This window comes from Lampetra fluviatilis, chromosome 2, assembly GCF_964198595.1.
Source record: "Lampetra fluviatilis chromosome 2, kcLamFluv1.1, whole genome shotgun sequence".
NCBI lineage: Eukaryota > Metazoa > Chordata > Hyperoartia > Petromyzontiformes > Petromyzontidae > Lampetra > Lampetra fluviatilis.
The window spans coordinates 14,233,723-14,254,316 of NC_136276.1; the positions used below are offsets into that span (position 1 = coordinate 14,233,723).

A 20,594-nucleotide genomic window follows, 5' to 3' on the forward strand; every position below is an offset into this window, starting at 1 on the left:
CAGCAGGGCGAAGCGTTCCTAAATTTACGAGATGTCAATCGTATAAGGCAGCCTGCATTGGGTTTGCTTTACACTGGCAAGTGTTAGTCCACTGTGTCACAATTCAGACATTTCTCCACAACACGACAACTTGTTAAATGGAAGCGCAGCATACCGCTCGTCTTCCGCGAGTTCTGCAAACGAGCTACTGCGTTGGAGTCAGAATAATGAATTAGCCTTGCAGAGTCCTCGCCACAAGCTTGCAGTTTTTGACAGACGAGTATTTTTGTTGGGCCCAGAAGTTCAACTGCTGGCGGCAGCAGCAGCCCAGACAGCGAGCAAGGCGTGCTTGCGCGCTCCGCTCATCTACGGAACCCAGGAAATCGCAGGGGTGAACCTGAGTGCCACCCCACCCGGAGGATCGGGAGCAGTGGCTCGATGCCTCACTCCGCTACCACAACAATGGAACAATTCACAGGTGAGGCCCAGCACCACCTACGACCTTTAACAACAAAAAAAACTCCCACAAAAAATTGCTCGGCATTCCATTCATCACCAGGAAGTGCCCCTCCCTTGTTTTAGAGTTTCCACATGGGTGACGGGCAGCGTTCGAGGTGAAAATGGAGACTGGGAGTGCAATGCGTTTTCTTGCCAGTGGCACGTGAAATGCTTCGCGTCTTCCTTAGTGCCCGCACTATTAGACTCTGGAACTCATCACCTCCTTGATTAACCTAGTGACTCAATAATTAAAAAAATAATTAAATTTTTTATAATTTATTTTATTGGTTTTATAATCACTTATTGATTGAATAGATAATTTAATGTTTGGTTTATTAAATGAGTGATCAGCTGATTGGTTGGTTAGTTGACTGATTTATTGGCTGGCTGGTTGGTTTATTTTCTTGGTTTATAGTTTATTTGATAATAATAAAAAATGTATCGATTGCCTCTGTGCACCCCCCCCCCCAACTCCCGCCACCATGTCACTCACCAGTTTTGCCGGCTCCGCTTTCTCCTGTGATGAGGATGCACTGATCGCGGTCGTGGTCCCGCAGGGAGCGGTACGCCTCGTCTGCGATGGCGTATCTGCAGGCACAGCACAGGGTAGGTGCGCATTTACATACACTGCACGTGGGCTCCAAGTTTACAAACAGATGGCTCCTCAACCACAACATCATATTCATCATGCCTACTACCAAATCACCCAGCATGTTCCTAATCTCATCAGATCTCTGAGGCTAAGCATGTTCAAGTCTACTTCGTAGATTTTGACAGCTGTGCTGTATAGCCCTCTCATGCGTTTTTTTGGTATTGGATCACGTGTTGTTCTGCACAATGACCGACGTTTTTCTCCATGTGCTGGAAACTCCTAGCACCCGGGGAGCGAAACAGCCATGAAACACATCATAGAATGTTGAAACTGGATAGTAGTTTGGTGGGAGACAATCTCTGATTTCGTGTTGCACACTTGGGTGGTGAGGTGGTTGTGGAGATGGCAGGACAGCAATTCGTACTTGAATGTACCTGCACAAAGCTTTGAGTGTTATCCTCATGTATGAGTGGGTTTTCTCTGGCTTCTATCCTTTCTTCCCACAAACCAAACACGCATTCATGGAATTGGCCAAACATCCCAACGCAGGACCCTCCTAAAAAATGTTTGAGACTCAGTGATGTGTAACTGGCTAAATAAAAGGTATTATTTTTAATAACAATAAAATGTGCCCATACACTAACTACAATACAACAAGAGGTACACATTTGTGGTGATGGTCCTGAGTCTGTGGTCAGAATTATATCTTCCTATGGCAGGGGTCATTTCGGGATAGGAACACACAACCTTATAATTGTGGGTCACATACTCATCAGCCATGATAAATCCACTGGTGAATGAAGGTCTCCCCATGCCATGATCATGAGTCATTGTTCGGCAAAATCGAACAATCCACCAGCACCTGCGCATGGCTGTGTTAAATTCCTTGGCTGCCACTCCCCTATTACTATTCTTTGTGTACTGTGCTACGTTTACTAAATAGAATACCAAGTCTATGATACAATCGTTCATAGCTACGACGTAAATAGTGAACTGAAACAAAGCCCCCCGCAAGGTGCGTGGTTATGCTGCACTGTAACTCAGCGTCCACACACGTGAACCAGCCGAGCCACAAGAGAGGCATGCGTTCAAATACTTCTGAAGCTGCTTAGCTTTAGGAGTGTTTTATAAATGCAAGAAGTCACGTGAAATATTTTGCCTCTGCCAAAAGGTCAGTCTGTTGATGTTCAGGCGGTCAATGGGCCCTGAGCAAACGGTGGAAACTCCACATTTTCATGGCATACTCAAAGATAAAGCTAGGTAACTGTTGACTTAACCAAAGTGGTTCTTATTTTATTGATCCCAGATGGAACGAATTAACCAGGATTTGAACTAACAACCTTCTGGTTGGGAGTCGTACGCTTTAACCACAGTGCCAGCTGGCCAGATATTGTATAGCACATAAGCACCGAATAGGATTGTATTCCTAAGAACTGAAGATTTACTGTACTGATGTCGCTATGTTCGTGGAAGAGATTTCCAGCTTTACAGGGATGATAAAATAAAATCTATCTTATTCACGATAAAAACTGAACCACTGAATCCATATCCACAGTGTTGCCAAACTCAAGCACTTGCCTTCAGTGATCCTCAAAACGGTCTCTTAATTTAACAACGTGAAACAATTATAGACAAACACTTCCCATTATGCAGGCGCTGTTTGTGAGCTGAGAACTTTACGTACCTGGTAAGACTCACCCTTTACCAGACACGAGTAATGTCGTCTGGCTCAGATTAAATCGAAATAAGTGGGGCTTAAATGGACCTCCTGTACCCAAATCAAATTGAGTTTGACGACACTGACACTCGTGGTGCCAGAATCACACTCACCACATTTCTGTTTTAGCACTCACAAGACTCAATACCGCATCATTTGCAATCATCATCAGCCATGATGAATCTGCTGCTAGACGAAAGACGTCACAATCTCTCTCAATCCTGCAATATATTGAACCACTGAGCACCCACACACGAGCAAATGTCATCTCTCCCATCTCCTTGATTGACGTCTGCTCAGGTACGCTGCATCCCTGAATAGCGACTCCATCGCTATTTTCGACCATCGGTCATCATCCCTTCTAGCGACGTGTCTTGCCCGAGCCCACTGACTTTTCACAACAATTAGAATCATGTATTTAGCCTCCGGATATTTTGAAATCCGTGTGATCCCGTTTCTGTCTCTCAATGTAAATCTAAGCACGCTTGCCACATTAATTTTTTTTTATCACTGACAAACAAGACCGATGAATCGATAATTTGCAATTATCCTCATGAAAAGATAAACACTCAAAATAAAGGAATACTGCCCACACCTTTTAAAAGAGCCCACTAGGAGAGACCCACAAAAGATTCAGATACAACCTGCCACTTATGTTATCCATGGTCAGTGTACTCTGAACCACGCACACATGCATACAGACAGAAACACCCAAAGAGTGTATTTTAGCAGAGAACAGGGCCATGGTGCATACCCCAGAATCTGTGCACAGCACACCCTCATTTGATCTCCATCAAAAAACACCCCTGTTTTCGCTCAATAAAAAAATTGATTAAATAACATCCCATGTTTGTGACACCATCTCTGAAAAGTATTGCTATTTTTTTTACTGGAAATATATTGGGGAAAAAATGCCAAAAGACCATGCAAGCTGCCAACCAAGTTATTCCTGTGACATGATACACTCTCGTGTCCACACCTCCTCCAGCAGTCAAACCCCATTTCAAGAGCCTCGCTGCATCGCAGGCATCTCTTGCGACATGACAGCAAGCAGAGAGGTGACGCAGAATCTCAATCCGTATTCACTTTAGTGCAGGTGCAGCCAGGCAAGTGAGCAGCCTCAGCGTGTCTCTGGCCGTTAACCCTCTGCTCCTGCTGTTTCTGCTGCTGCAGCTGTTTCTACTGCTGCTTCTGTTTTTTCCTGCTGCTGCTGCTGCTTCTGTCGACAGCAAACAGCGTGTGCCACTGTCAAAGTAATAACTATAGTCGCAGCGGATGTGCCAATAACCGCAATCGCGATTGTGAAAACATTGTCTGGGTTGATAAATCCTCGTAGAATTATGAGATTAAAAATAGTGCACTCATGCGAACGAGGTGCTTCAGGCTCTTTGCCGGTGGCTAATGAATTTAGTTCCAGTTACCAAGTACACTACTGTACATACAAATGAAACAAAAACAATCCTTTAAAAGTTTAAGTCAATCACGCTCTTGTGATGAGCATATATTTAATTACAAGTAATGCATATCTCCCAGACACATTCAGCCAGACCAAGAGGCTGTGACCAAAATACAGAGCTGCCCATATTAAAATGTGGACTGCTTTTGCTTTTAGAGTAGAGCCCGCTAAAATTAGACATTCGCAGACAATGAAGCTAATGACAATCCTGCTGACTCACACGAACGGGGGTGCTCCGAGGGCAAAGCATGCGAAGCCAGGCACCCAACAGCAAAGCAACGGGCACTGACAATTCGCGCACACTCGGCAGGTTATCTGCATGGGCTGAGCAGTGGCCTCAAGGCACCCATTCGTTATGACGTGGGTTCTTCACTGGGAAAAAACATGCGTGGGAATGAGTGAGGCGGGGAGGGCCATGTGCTTTGGAAGCCATACCAGTGGGAGTCACAGCATCTAGATTCTCGGCATGCAATGTTTGTGCACCGCTCCGATTGTACCTTTGATACCATTCCTTGTGCAATATCTGTTTTAATAACACGGGACGGCTGCATAGGTGGTCGCAAACACAGCTTTCGAGCTTGCGGCATGAATGGAGCTGTGGTGTCACTCATTGATGGCCGTTCCACATTCCACATGGAATGTTTACAGTCGCTTCCCATGGACACCAAAATAAATTGTGTTTTTTTTCCATGTCAATACACTACGGTGAGCACAGTTCTCACAATGAGGTCATACTGCTCACGACGCTCATTTAGCTGAACAAATTCAGCTGACTGACAGCCGACGCCACGCACAAAAGTGCAAATGTCCCTCTGGTAAGGGGGCATGGCGACTCTTTTGAGATCGACGGCGCTTAAGACTGGCGGAGCGCGATAGGTCAGCCACTAGGCTTCACTTTGTCCAAGTTGCAAGCAGCCAGCCGGGCAGGCTAGATTTACAGTTCACAGGGGAGTTCTTAAAAAATAATTAAAATCGTTTAAGGCCTTTCTCACGAGAATTATAAAGCTGCTTTGAGAATGCTTACCATAAATCGGGACGACTTGGGAATGCATCTTTCATTAGCTGGTACCGTGCTAGCGATATGTGCACCCCTTAATGAGATATTATTTCCTCTGCACTGGTTCTGCTTTAAACTGTGTCTGAACAACATTCTGTTGGGTTTTATGCCTCTGTACTCAGCTGCATTGCCACACATGCTACTGCTTTGGAAAGTAAACACTACGTCTATATATATACACACAATATATGGTGTTAACATCTTTTTAATCACCAGTGACCATGACTTCACACTTGACATTTTCCCCAGATAGAACATGCCAGGGGTAGGGTTTGTGTTTTTTTATATTATATTGCCAGAAAGGAATGAAGCATTTAAGTAATGTACCCCTAAAACACATTACCCGCCACTCCTACGCAACATGCGATCACTGAGCCACTTGGCACAGCACGCACGCTGCCCAGCAGGCACACGCGCTGCTACCAACTGTAGGGGTGTTAGAGAGAGGGCCGTTATGCATGGCAGCTTATGGGAAACAAACACAGTGGGCGGGGCTACGTGAGTGCACGGGGGGGGGGTGCTCTCAACGACGTCCGCACCAGGCAGCCCGGGGCCCCACCCCTCAGCGGGGGTGGAGTATAAAGGGGGATGTGTCAGAGGGCTCGGGGCAGAATGTTAAAGCTAAACCAGTGAAGACTGAAGATCGTCTAGCTAGAGCCCTGGACTCCCCTGGGTCGCCGCCCTTGTCAGGGCCGCGCAGGACCGAGCCAGCGGCGTGGTCCCGAGAACCAGAGCTAGTGCTCTGGGACTCCGGGTACCGTAGCCCGACTTACCAGTGTCGGGCCAGACAGCCTCCCCTAGCCCGTTAGTGGAGGACTAGGAGGTAGGTCAGAGATAGCTAGCAGTGTATTCCCAGCTAGCCGGGTGAGGGGGCCGATACCCCCTCCAGTATTGTATGTCCGCGGTTGTGACAACTGTTGCGGAATAAATACGTGTGCCTCAACCCCGGCGTCCAAGAGTCTTCAACGATATTACATCTGGTGTCAGAAGTAAAAATCTATGAACATGGACAAGCGCCGGTCAGCTCGGGTCAGGATACCGGGGGCGGAGGACACCGCTGCAGTCGGAGAGCCCGGGACGGGTGAAGAGAGCACGGAGCAGTCGGGGCCAGATACGGCTACGCCGCAGCAACAGGAGGGTGGAGAGGTGTCGGCAGAGGGGCTGAGGCAGGCGCACGCCAAGCTGATGGAGCTGCTGCACGCCGCTGCCAGCATGCTGGACCACATCACTCAGCTGGGGGCTGCTGGACCGCCACGGGGCGACCAAAGCCGACGACCACAGCGCCTTCCCGCCATTTCGGCGGAACACCAATTTGAAAATCCCGCCATCACCGCAGCTGCAGTTGAGGGCATGGCCGGCCTGAGCATCGCGTCCAACGACAGGCATACAGTACCTGCCGCATCATCGCCAACGGACGGGACGTCACCACGGGTGCGACCGGCGATGCCATCGGTCGTGCGCGCCGAAGCAGAGCCGGGTGAGGGGGACGAGGAAGGGCGACCTTCTGCGGCAGCCGCTGCGCTACATCAGTGACTGCCTCCACTCAAAGAATTTGTGGGCGAGGAAGGCGACTGGGGCGGCTTCCAGCAGCGCTTCCTCGCTCACCAGGAGATGGCGAAGTGGACGGACGCCGAGGCTCTCCGCACGCTGCCAGCACTCCTCGACAGCGACGCCCTCGCCACTTTAACATCGGCACCGAAGGAGAGGCGCTCTACGCTGCAGACGGCGATGCAGGTGCTGGCTGCAGTTTACGGTCCGCCGTCAGACTGTCGCCAACTCTTCTACGATCGCAAGCGGGGGGCAAAGGAGTCGCCTCTGGCGTACCGCACAAGCCTCCTGGCACTGGCAAAGGCGGCCTTTCCACGGATGGACAACGAAGGTGTCGACGCCATGGTTACAGAGAAGATACTCCTGCTGGCGGACGACTTGGAGATCGTCATCGTCGCACAGGACGACGCGGAGATGTGCTCCCTCCAAGCAGCACGACTCCTCCACGCAAACCTGCTCGCGCAACGACGCAAGGCCAGCAAGGCGGCGAGCGGGCGTACCGTGGCCGCAGCCACCCTCCCGGCGGAGGAGATCTGCGCCATCGACCATCAACGGCGGCAGGGAGCGGGAGTACGGGCGGACCGGGGCGGCTCGAGCCATCCCAATCATCCGTCGTCGTCACCAGCGCTCCCGCGCTGCTACAACTGTGGTATCCGGGGCCATGTCGCCTCGGGGTGCCGCTCTCCTCGGCAGCGCGGGACGACACCTCGACAGGACGCCGGCCCTCTTCCCAAGCTCCATCATCATAACCCGGTGAGTCGCGGCACCTCACATGTTTGGCCCACGCACACACCCGCCACACACTCATTAACCGCACCGATTGGGGGGCCAATATCGCGCACCATCGCACCAACACGCACCACTCTGGGTACTCAGATTGAACCCAGCCAGTGGTCCGTGTTGGCCCATCGTGTTTTGCCGCGTCGTCGGGGTCGTCGGCCGTTGTGGGGCACATCGACGGGGTCGAGGTGCGCATCCTGGTCGATACGGGAGCATCGGCGACCATTATTTCGGAGTTAATTTACAATATTCTCCCTGCCCAGAGCCGTCCTTTGATGCCTGTTAACGTGCCATTCTTTGCTGCTAACGGGGGCTCACTTGGCATCATCGGACAGATTCGAGCCCTAATTTGTATCGGGGATATTAAATTGTCTGGGCCGATTTTTGTTTCCTCCTCGCTGGCGGTTCCGTGCCTGCTGGGGACGGACTTCCTGGCCAAAATGCCGATTAGGATATTAATCGACCAGGGATGCATTGAGCTCCCGTCGGGCCGACGCATGGCGTTTCTGCCATCCCCCGGTACGAGTCGGACGGCGTTCGCAACGGTGCCGGCGTTTGTAGATAGAACGGTGCGCGTTCCTCCGGGGGCACAAATGTTGGTTCCTTTGAAACTTCGGCAGCCCTTCGCTAAGGGCATTGGGGCCCAAGGGGTTCTGCTGGGGCCATCTAGGGCCGGGGTTAGTGGACCTCATTTACTTCCGGCCCAGACCATAGTAAGAGGGGACGGAGACCCCTTCATCGCGGTCCTCAATGTGGGCTCGCAGACGGTGGTGGTCCCGCAGGGGACCGTGCTTGCTCACGCGACGCCGGTGCCCTGTGAGGAACCCGTCTCGAATCACGTGAGTGCTGTCCCTGCGCCGCGACCACATTCGGACAGTGATGAAGGGTGGCTCGAGGCGCTTTGTGCGGGATCGACAGACCTGTCAAATTCAGAGCGTCAACAGCTTAAAACGCTACTGCGGGAATTTTCCGACGTTTTCAGTCGGGACAAATACGATTTGGGTTGCACTCATCTGCTGCGTCACCATATTGATACAGGTGACAGCGCACCAATACGCCAGAATCCGTTTCGGTTAAGTCCCGCCGAAAAGGACCATGTCAAATCGGCTATTGATGACATGTTAGCCGCCGACATCATTTCTCCTTCCACCAGCCCTTGGGGAGCGCCGATCGTCCTGGTTAAAAAGCAGGACGGCTCGTTGCAGTTTTGCGTTGATTTTCGGCGCCTTAACAAAATTTCGGTTGCCGACGCATACCCGCTCCCACGGATGGACGAATCGCTGGACGCCTTGGGAGGGAGCGCGATTCTTCTCCACATTGGATTTACTTTCGGGATTCTGGCAGCTTCCTCTGGACGATGATTCAAAGCCTAAAACTGCTTTCCGTACACCGCACGGCCTGTTCCAATTCAACCGGTTGCCGATGGGACTCCACTCAGCGCCGGCAACTTTCCAGCGTTTGATGGAATTGGTTTTGGCTGGATTGCAATGGGATTCGTGCCTGATTTATTTGGATGACGTTATCGTCTTTAGTAAAACTTTTGACGAACATCTCCAGAGGTTGCGGGCGGTTTTCCTAAAGATGCGGGCTGCTAATTTGAAATTCAAACCCCAAAAATGTCATCTGTTACGCGATTCAGTGCGTTATTTGGGACACATCGTGGGGCGCTCAGGTATTGCTACCGATCCCGCCAAAACGCAGTGCGTCAGCTCCTGGCCGACTCCCACCTCGGTGGAAGAGGTCAGGAGTTTTATTGGCTTCGCGTCGTATTACCGACGTTTCGTCACAGATTTTACGACGATTGCGAAACCCCTACACGCTTTAACATCAAAAGGGGTTCGGTTCCACTGGGGTCAGGAGGAGGAGGCTGCTTTCTGCTCCCTTCGGGACGCCCTGGTAAAAGCTCCTCCCTTGAGTTACCCCGATTTTTCTAAGCCTTTTTTGCTCGACACCGATGCGAGCAAGACAGGTATTGGGGGCGTGCTTTCCCAGGTGGTTGACGGCGTGGAACGGGTGGTTGCGTACGGCAGTCGGGTGTTGTCTCCGGCGGAGCAAAGATATTGTGTCATCCGTCGGGAACTGTTGGCAATTGTCTATTTCATCCAACAGTATTGCCCATATCTGTACGGTCGGCATTTCACCGTCCGCACAGATCATGCGGCACTGCAGTACGCCCTGCGAGTTCAACAGCCATCGGGACAATTGTCCCGATGGTTGGAGATCCTCCAGGATTTTGATTTTGAAACCACCTACCATAAGGGCGTTCGCCACACAAATGCTGACGCTCTGTCGCGCATGCCAACCACCTCCGAATGTGCATGCCTCCTGGGGTCGGGACGTTGCAGGCCAGCAGGGGACATACCGGTTCCGGTCCTGGCGGCCGCCGGCCACGACGAAACATTGGTTCCAAATTCAATCGCACAACAGGGAAAAGATTCCCTGTTGTGCGATTGAATTCCCTGTTGGGGATGCCCGTCAATGAATGGGGGCGCCTCCAGATGGAGGATACCTCTCTCCTCGGGTTGCGTCGTCGCGTCGGCTGTGCCGGGCAGGGCAGGGGTGATGCCGACGCATGGGAATTGGTGCATGGTCTGCTGATGCACTGGGACGGAAAATCCCATCGACATCGGCTGGTGGTCCCTTCGGGGTTGCGGGGCAAGGCGGTGTGGGCCGCACATGAGCGCCTCCTACACCTGGGGACCCAAAAGACCCTCGCCTTACTCCAACTCGATTATTTTTGGCCAGGCATGACGAAGGATGTCGGGGATTTACTGGGGTCATGCCCTCGGTGCGCGCAACGAAAACCGCCAGCACGTGTGTCTAACCCACCCTTGCAGTCAATGAAAGTGTCCAGAGTTAACGAACTCGTCGCACTGGATATTTTGGGCCCATTCCCCGCCACACCCAGGGGCAATAGATATTTGTTAACTGGTGTGGAGTATTTTACACGCTGGCCTATGGCCTGGCCCCTTGCCAACCAGTCCGCAGCAGCCATCGTGGAGGCCTTTGTTCAGGGTTATGTCCTGGACAAAGGTGCTCCGGAGCGGCTGCTGACCGACCAGGGCAAAAATGTTTCCGGTAAATTGCTCAAAGAAGTCTGTGAGCTCCTGGGCACGAAGAAAATTCGTACCTCCCCGTATCACCCGCAGACTGACGGGATAGTCGAGCGTCTGCATCGGACCATCGTGTCAATGTTGTCACAGCAGGTGTCGGACTCACAGACCGATTGGGACTTGCAAATTTAAGGGGTATTGGCGGCGTACCGGATGGCCCCCCACGCAGCTACGGGATTTTCACCCTTCTACCTCATGTACGGCCGCGAACCTGACCCGCCTGTTCGTGCCCAGCTGCAGATCCCCGCGCCTAAGGGAAAAACTAAATTGGCTGACCATGTAAAATTTAATTTGGCCAAATTGACAGAGGCACGGGAATGAGCGGCTCAGACTGGGTCGGGCGCACATGCTGCAGTGGAAGCCGGGGGACAAGGCATGGCTGCACTGTCCCCAGGTGCCACTCGCAACCTCCTCTAAGCTGGTGCGGCCGTGGCGGGGCCCTGTGGAGGTGGTCGAGGTTTTGCGACCGCAGTGCGTGCGCATCAAATGGGGGAAGCGGCGGTGGTTCGTCCACCCCTCTAGATTAAAACCCTTCGTTGCGGTACACATCCCCACTTCACACACGCGTGGCCAAACATGTGGGGGGTCGACCGACTCACTGGGTCCGTCTCCGTCGCGCTCACCTAATGCCTTGCCGGCTGTGCCACCTCCAGGTGCATCAGGAATGACGGGCTCACGCCCGATCACCCCTCCTGGGGATGCCAAGGGTCACGCGGCGTTGGATGAGGACTCACTCCGAGACGGACAGTTGCCACCTGACGGTCCACCACCCGGGGTTACCCCGTGTGAGGGGCCCGCTGCACGGACACGCGCTAAAATGCGCAGACTGTTGTGAGGCCGGAAGATGTGTACATAGGTTGTGTTCATTGCGTGTTGTGTGTGTGGTGGGTTCCCTGCAAATTGTGTATAGACTGTTTTTACGGAATTCGTATTTAATCGGGGGGGTGCGTCGGGTTGTTTTCTCTTCTTGCTGTTGCGTTCTTGTTGTGTTGTTCTTGTTATTGTTGAAAAATAGTGAGGCACACGCGCGGTCAGGGGGTGAATGTGCTTTTATTGTCGTTTTTTTTGTATGTTGGCAGCCGGGACGGCTGCAAGCTATGCGGGGGGGGGGGGGTGATGTAGGGGTGTTAGAGAGAGAGCCGTTATGCCTGGCAGCTTATGGGAAACAAACACAGTGGGCGGGGCTACGTGAGTGCACGGGGGGGGTGCTCTCAACGACGTCCGCACCAGGCAGCCCGGGGCCCCACCCCTCAGCGGGGGTGGAGTATAAAGGGGGATGTGTCAGAGGGCTCGGGGCAGAATGTTAAAGCTAAACCAGTGAAGACCGAAGATCGTCTAGCTAGAGCCCTGGACTCCCCTGGGATGCCGCCCTTGTCAGGGCCGCGCAGGACCGAGCCAGCGGCGTGGTCCCGAGAACCAGAGCTAGTGCTCTGGGACTCCGGGTACCGTAGCCCAACTTACCAGTGTCGGGCCAGACAGCCTCCCCTAGCCCGTTAGTGGAGGACTAGGAGGTAGGTCAGAGATAGCTAGCAGTGTATTCCCAGCTAGCCGGGTGAGGGGGCCGATACCCCCTCCAGTATTGTATGTCCGCGGTTGTGACAACTGTTGCGGAATAAATATGTGTGCCTCAACCCCGGCGTCCAAGAGTCCTCAACGATATTACACAACGACCAAAGCTTCGGAGAAAGAATACCGCTTAAAAAGCGTTCACAGATGAGATGGGCACTTGCATAAGAGACCTGTCCTGGTTATTTGGGTCCAGGACCATGGGAATTTGGTAATTGGGGCTCCCCACAAAATCATCTGCAGCAGCAGCAACGACAGCAAGGAAGGACTAACCGAACCGATTCCGTTCTTGTTCACACCAAGTGAGTTCAGACACATTTGGGTTTTTTTGTTCTTTCACAGTGGTTGTCGTTCCTGGCCGTGTTTAACTGCGCACTCGGTGGCAGTGGGGTTGCAATTTAATTGTGCTTCAGGACTGAGTAACGGAAGGAATTTGAAAAGTGCACGACGATCTTAATCGCCCATACGAAAGGCACACCTATATTTCATCACAAACTATTTATACCGGAGGCACATGCACACATCACGCAACTCTTGTTCGATCCGAACCTCCAGTAAGTGTGTTATTAACTTTGTGACCCGAGTTTGACTCTCGGCCACGGATAACATGAGTTTTGGGCGATATCTGAACTGATCCTGCCCTTCCCAAACTGGTGAAGCATGGTAAAAAAAAAGAAAAAACCCAGGACTGACAGCATGGGGAGGACTTCATCCCAAGTTGGATTGACAAGGCACTGCAAAGTAAGTGTAAGTCTATAGGTATGGACAACGTTTCTCAAGGGAAATTAATGAGTGAGGGGATTGCTGTACAGTACAGAGCTGGATGTATAGCCCAGATGAGCAACATCACTTGGTCCTTCGTATTTGCGAGAATGTTTTGTCCTGTAACACAGCAGCCCTTAATCTGCTATCTGTGGCAATCACCAACATGAACTGAGGGTGCAACAACCACAAACAAAAACATCCTCCTTAACTTTCAAGCATATGTTCTTTGGTCTCACGAGGCAGATAAGTCACACAGTCGACTAGCCAACTGAAATACGACTTTATTTTAATCCTTTTTGTATTCACAACCTCTGTCTGTGTTTCAAACCGGTGATTAAAACGTTCAGTTGCTGGGCTGGTAAATGTGCTGACCTGACTTGCGCTGTGATGCAAGGGGAAAAAGTACGTGTTTGAAAAGGGTGGCTGTCAAAGCTTTGGGTGCAAACAGGTATACAGTCGTGCCGTATTATCGTTGGCGTTTGACAATAATGCTAAGCTCATGTCCAAAACTACTGTGAAACAGAAACTTCACTTAGCAAGCTTCCTCATGACATTCCTGCCAAACGATGCCGCAGAGGAAGACCAAGTTGGGTTTTTTTGCTGCATGAGTGTTGCTCCATATCAGGTTTGTTGAGGCCTTGCCTACATGTCTTCTACTACCACATTACATCATTGACCGAATTGCTATATAAGCAACGTGAGGGTCATGGAACAACCTAATTTGTTTACTTTAATGAGTCTAAAGTTTCGGAGAAATTCTCTCCATGATCTTCAGGTGAAACAAGTGAAATTAATCGTGATGCTTTGTGTCAAAGCACAGTGAAGAAGTCTGTTTATATCCACAGCGGCCATGATCCAAACCCATAGCCCAAGGCCCAAATGTCGAGTTGGAATTAAAAGTTGGTAACCAATAAAAGGAAAATCACTCGGTCACGTTAGTGAGAGAGAAAGTAGCAACTAATTGGTAAATAGCTCAATTATAACAGTCAGAATTAGTTTTCTTAAATCGAAATGCTCAACTGTAATGACAAGAGATTTGGAGCTGGAATGTGTGGATCAAGCAAATGTGCTTATGGCTGAGACACACTCAGTACCTGTAAAAGTGACCTGTGGAAATGAATGCAGAAAATAAACTGCTGAAGTACTTTCGTACAGAATTGAGTGTTATTTCTTCGTGTGCTTGGGGATTTTTTTCCCAAACAATCGACTTTATCCAGAAATGCGCAAATACAGTACTCTACTCACAATTACAATCACCAAAAAATCAAAGCAGCATTAGAGTATTAAGCTTCAGTATTAATATCATCTCGTTTACAGGTGCTCAGTTAATTATTACATGACAGGATGGGGAGGCTTTCATCCAGAAGTGGATTAACCCAGGTTACTGTCGGCGCTGGTGCTAATGATGATTTATATGATAAGTGAAATAAATAGAAATGTTTACTAACGCTGATCCCATAGGCACCGAGGGCTGGGCAACCACGGCCCAGACGCTGTGACAACAACAACCGCCATTCGCCACTAAGTGGCGGTGACGTCACCACGACGCTTGTGCCAGGCTATGTGCACTTTGAGGCCACGTGAAGTGTCAAACGCCCACTAGCAGGAGGTCACAGGGCAGACCCAGATGCCACAGGTCGACTGACTGAGACAACTGGCTGATACACCACCTGTGCCCCCTACTGTGCCAACTTGCTGTGCTTTAGCCACCCGGCGCTCCGCTCGTTATTGTGAGTGTCGCTCCTCCGCTCTTCGTTGTTGTTGGAGGGCGACTGCCTCCAACTGCCCAGTAGCGTTCTGCACGAGCCTCCTCCACAGAGGCCGATCTTGACACCGCTGGTACCAGTCATCGGCAAGTCCACTCAGCTCCACATCCTCCTGTACCACATCACTCCATCTCTTCTCTAGCCCGTGCCGAGCCCGTTTAGCCCCCTCAATCCGGCCGAACAAAAGCTGTTTAGGCATGCGGTGACTGGGCATGCTGGCTACATGGCCCAGCCAATGCAGCTCTTTCAAGGATTTGTGAGCTCCTCACACAATCCAGCCTGGTTAAACCTAGGATGGATCGTAGGCAGGCCAGCCTAAATGTTTCTAACTGGCGAAGATGTTTCATTAGGGGGTCCACGTTTCACAAGCGTAGAGAAGGGAGGGAATGACTGTGGCCGAGAAGACCTGAAGCTTCGTGCGGAGCGACAGACCAGGTAGCTTCCACACAGCGTTACGCAACCGATGAAAAGATAATGCCGCTCGACTGATTCGGAGTGATACCTCTGCTGTTAAACCGGAGCCGGTCATGAGCACACTGCCCAGGTATGGGAAACTCTCCACTCTCTCCACAACTGCCCCATCACCAATTGGGAGTTGTGGGGGTGGAGTATCCGATGGTACAAAATACCCAGGCATGTGCTTAGTTTTGAGGGGCTGATGGTAAGGCCCCACCTCTTAGTGGCAAGCTCCAGGTTCAGCAGCAGCGCCTTCAAATCCTCCTCTGAGTGAGCAGCAATTACCAGATCATCGGCATACTAACATGCTCTTTGGTTCTTTCGGTAAAGTCACGTAGGTAGAAATAAAAATAAAACAAATCACGACGTTTCGATCACAACACAAGCAATCTTCATCAGGTGGAACAACTACAGCAAGAAAAATGCTGAAGGAGGCGAGAGAGCTGCCGTGGCAAGAGGTTATATAGGTAAGAAAGGGGGGAGAGAGGGGGGTGGAGCAGGGGGACGGGGGGCTGCGTGAGCGCTAGGGGGAAAAGAAGTGAGGCTGGGGGGGAAATAGGCGGGGCTAGAAGTGGGAAGCTGAGTGTGGGACAATGAGAGAGGGCCTATCGCTTTTTTTCAGCTAGCTTGAACACCTACTCTGTCAGCCAGGGTCTCTGGGGAGGTCTGGACTGTGTACCCATAGCAGCCATTGCAGCTGCATGAGCCACAGTCCTATATCTTGCCCATTTCTCCTCGACATCAGGGGGAGTGGGGGACGATGCCAACCCCAGCGGCAAGCGATTATTAAATTCTCGCTTGCAACTTTCATCAGCTAGCTGAGACTAAGGGTTTGAATGGGGTCCTGGGTGTACACCCACCACTGGAGTGGAATAAAGGCAGGCGCATCTTACAGATGGCAAGTCGATGGTCAGTGGGGAGATCAACTCCATGGTAGGTCCTGGTGTCAAGAACATAGGCCCGCATCCACTGTTCTGTCACTATGTAGTCCAGCAAATGTTCTTGCTTGGACCCGGAATGCATCCATGATGTTGTGTGGATGCGCCGATGTCGGAACAGTGTGTTGGTAATTACAAGCCCATGGGCTGCACAAAAATCTAGCAGCCTCCTACCGTTATTATTGAGCTGATCTGGCACATGCCTTCCAATCACTCCAGACCAGGTGCCAGCATCATGACCAACTTGGGCATTGAAGTCACCCAATAAGATGACTCTATCCCGAGGGGCCATTTTAGCTAGCACCTGTGACAGGAGGTCATAGAAGGCATCTGACGCATCGGCCTTGCCTGCATCCCTCCATGTATGTTCGTCTTCAGTGGGGGCATAAGTAACCATGACAACCACTCCTCACCTCTGAGTGATAGGAAGGCAAGCCCAAAGTAGCCTGGGGCTTACAGCTTCCCACACCTCACCGCCACGCTCCCACACCCCCTTCATTCTTTTGTTCAGAAGAAGAGCCACTCCCTGTTGTTTGGCAGTCTCCTGCCCCGAGAAGAGGACTGTCCACCCCTCATGGTGGCAGGAGCCACAGCCGGTCTACCGGACCTCCTAAATACCAAAGAGATCCAGACGGTACCGGTCCAGCTCCCGACAGAGGAGTGGCAGCCTCTCCTCCGCAGTGAGCGTTCGAACATTCCACGTGGCCACACGTAGTGGTTTTTTGTTGTTTCTGGAGGAGCCCCGAGGGTAAGGATTCAGTCTCCTGGTTCTGCCAAATGGGGTTTGGCCAGGAGACGTCATAGACGCCTGTCCCCCTGGGGCCTCCGGCACAATCTTATTAATAAAAATTTTCCGTCGTGGTTTAGCGGTAATTAATTGAAGGTTACCAGCCCCTCGCACCCGTCCAGGGCCTCCATTAGGCCGCTGTGGTGGTCACAAACCCCATGAGGGGAAAGGCCAATCGGAATTGGCCCTCCCCCCACAGCACTGCCCACGACAGCGTTGCCTGTCCGGCACCACGAGGAGGAAGGGGATTGTTTTGCTGTGACAATGCACTGCACCACCTTCACTACTGAGCATGATCACACCCACAACGACAACCCTCGGAGGACAACGTCAGTGAAACTCACATGTGGGGGCTCAGCTCGTAGAAGTTGCGGTTGCGGTATTCCTCCACCTTCTCGGACGTGTAGATCGGCAGCGCCTTGTAGGGGTTCATGGAGATCACCACGCCCCCGATGTATGTCTGGAAATTCAACAAGGCACCGTGCCATCGTGAATCCTCATCATTTGACCTCTGTGACCCTCTCCCCTGGACGTAGCCACGTGCCGGGACAGTTTACACATATGCCCTCCCTCGCTACCCACCACCAGAGGTGAAATGCTGTTATCTTTAACAACTCTAAATAAAAGCATTCATAGCATGGTGACGTTGAATAAACAAAACGTGGTGTGTTTTGCTTGTGCGAACAATGAGTGTTATCGAACGTTTTCTTAATGTATAAAATGTACACATCAACGGACTGACTGGTGGACTGCATTGGTGGAAAGACAGCTTCTACGAATACCTGGCAGAAAATGAGTACAACATCTACTTTCCACAAATTTGACAGATTTTTTTGTTTCGTTCCCATAAAAAAAATTGCCAGAGCAGGCAGTGTTCTGCCAACACTAAAATCGGACCCACGGTCTCATGTGACACCAACAGTGGCAACCAATACCATACAGCTCGCAAGACCTCGACAGCCTCAATTCTCTTCCTGCGTATGACATTAAGTTCAAGAGATAAATGTCGAGGTCTGCTAGCCACGAGAGGGGCTTCAGGAGAGAGTTTTTTTTGTAATTTTGCTATTCCACCTCCATAAAAGGAGTGTAGAATAGAGTGGTGTTTACTGTATGGTCCATAGTTTTGGTTGCATGGCCACAATTGACATCGATGAACTCCTCCCATGTCCTTGTGAGCAGGGAAAAAAGATCCACGATTTCGCCCAGTAAACCTGACTTGTAACCTTTCAGTAACTCCATGCTTCAATTCTTTGCTTAGTAATGGGATGTAGAGATGTTAAATTACTCTCAACAGATCTTCCAACTGTGCTAAAATTGGTTCTACAGGTAGGCTTTTGCGAACAATATTATCCATTAAAGGGGTTAATTTTTGGAGGGAAGATCACCTAAATATGTGTCGTTAAACCCGCCACCACCCAATACAGTCAGCCTCTGTTATGTGCTAAAACTTGAACAAAGACGAGTTTGAGCAACTTAATCTGGACAAACAAGCCTGATGAAGACCGCTTGTGTTGCAATCGAAACGTCGTGGTTTTTTGCTTTTATTTTTAAATTATTTTATTTAATTTTTTATTTTCTATCTACATGACTTTACCGAAAGAACCAAGAATATGCAAATTGTCACGTTACATTGCCTCTGAAATATCACGCTGGACAAATAAATGTGAAAATGTATATTATTGTTAAGCTCGAGGCATGTGTAAATTACATCAAGATATCAAAGCATGTGCATCCACAAAATGTGTTTCGGCGGTTGTGGATTCAAACATGACGGCAATTAGCCTGCGATGAGGCACGGTGAAGCAAACAAAATAATTAATAATTCCACCTATAAAATAAGTGGTCACCCCACCGTGGCTGCCACAAGGCGTCATTGCTACAATTCCCCACTTTTCCATGTGGACTCAGAACAAGTGCTGCGGTTTAATCGCTCGCTCCCGCAGGAGGATTCTTTTACGAGCTGCACGGCTGCCCCTTCAGCTGCACAGCTGCCCATGGGAGCGACCACGCCAGAACAAACAGGGGGGCGACTCGCTCTTCCTGCCATGGCCTTTTGAGCTTTATTTTGTGAGAAATGCCACTGCTCTACACTGTGCCGACTGTGCAGCTTTTATTGAATAACTGTCAGAACATTATGAGGTTTTTTTACTCGAGTAATTTACGTTCCTTTCCCTAATACAATGCACAGCCATGGTAAGGTCACATTGTAAACACGAGGAAAGGTTATATATGTATTTTTTGGTCATAGCGTGTCATATTGTTCCAGACAAAATAGTACCAGACATGTAAAGAACATTTAATTTAAAGACTATTGAATTCATAGATTATGTTTTTAATGAAGTACAAGCATTGAACCTACAATAGCAGTTCCACACGGGTCCTCCTGTGGAGCACTGGTTGAGGTGATGTGATCACGTGGTTGAATGTTCTGTGGCAATTCAGGAAATTGTCACAAGTCCGTGCCATTATTTGAACAAAAAAATATGTTTTTGTTGTCTTCTACTATCGAGAGTGTCTGCATTGTACATTCGGCCCTGTGTCTGTTTCGTTGTTTTTATTTGCCTCGTGATATGTTAGCATGTGATATACAAATCATTGCACCAATTGTCACTGACATTCTGAGACCTGGTTAGACGTATGTTTTTTAGCATAAAAGTGCATCTGGATCAATGAATGTATGACTAGTAACATGCATACATGTTAATCTATACTGTGGGGAGGTGCAGCAGTGTTAATGGTGGGTGTGGTGCAGTGGCCCCGTGTTAAGGCTGCGTATGGTGTGGTGGGGCAGAGTTTATGGCGGCGGTGGCGGTGTGACCTGACAGGATGCGGCGTGACATGGGCAGTGAGACTCACGTAGACTTGGTTGTGCTGGAATCGCTTGCGCAGGTTCTCAATGAAGGAGTCCTCGGTGAGGGGGTCTAGCAGGACCATGTCCCCGACGCCCACCATGTCGTCCAGGAATGAGGTGCTCACCTTCTCCATGGTGCTGCGTGCGTTGTCACTCTGCCGGCACACCACACGACACAGCCCTCACCATCACCGCCATCCTCAGCACAAACTTACGTTTATTCTGTAGGGGTAGTCGTCACCATCATAGTAAAGCTTGCTACAATCGCCTTGTCCCTAATTTGTACCCGTTCATAATCAGTATCGTCAATGACAAAGCCAGATCATTCAACTAACATGAGGCTGCTGTTAGGAGGATGCTAGCACGTGGGCCGGCATGTGTTTGTGCGTGTTTTGTGATCATGCAGGGTTTTAATAAATTCAGATGCACGGAGAACAAACTCTAATAGATATGAGCTAATCGCGTTGCTTCACGATGCCTCGGTGTTTGATTTGATTGAGTCCCAAACCGTGCTTCCAACGCCTCCGTTACACAATTCCCGTCTGAACTTTGGTGAGACAGCAGGTGCATAACAACATTTTGTTTGATGTCCTAAAAAAATAGAGCTTGCAGCTCATGCTAAAATTCTTATCACTTTTATCTGATGAAAAATGCATGTGCGTGTGGGTTTTTTTTCCTGCTGTTTACACACACGTGCCACCGTTTCTCACAAAAGCTTTTATTGG

The 20,594-nt window shown here is 50.3% G+C and overlaps 1 protein-coding gene across 1 annotated transcript in view; it reads right to left on the reverse strand.

Moving 5' to 3' along the window:
- LOC144943234 (unconventional myosin-Ib-like) overlaps nt 1-20,594 on the reverse strand; it is an 80,991-nt gene that overhangs the window by 43,537 nt on the left and 16,860 nt on the right. Inside the window, exons 2-4 of the mRNA XM_078870547.1 lie at nt 19,875-20,024; nt 17,363-17,478; nt 971-1,065 (exon numbers count right to left, since the gene is read on the reverse strand). Of these exons, the coding sequence (XP_078726673.1) occupies nt 971-1,065; nt 17,363-17,478; nt 19,875-20,003 (340 nt within the window). The 5' untranslated portion in view covers nt 20,004-20,024. The remainder of the gene's footprint in view (nt 1-970; nt 1,066-17,362; nt 17,479-19,874; nt 20,025-20,594) is intronic.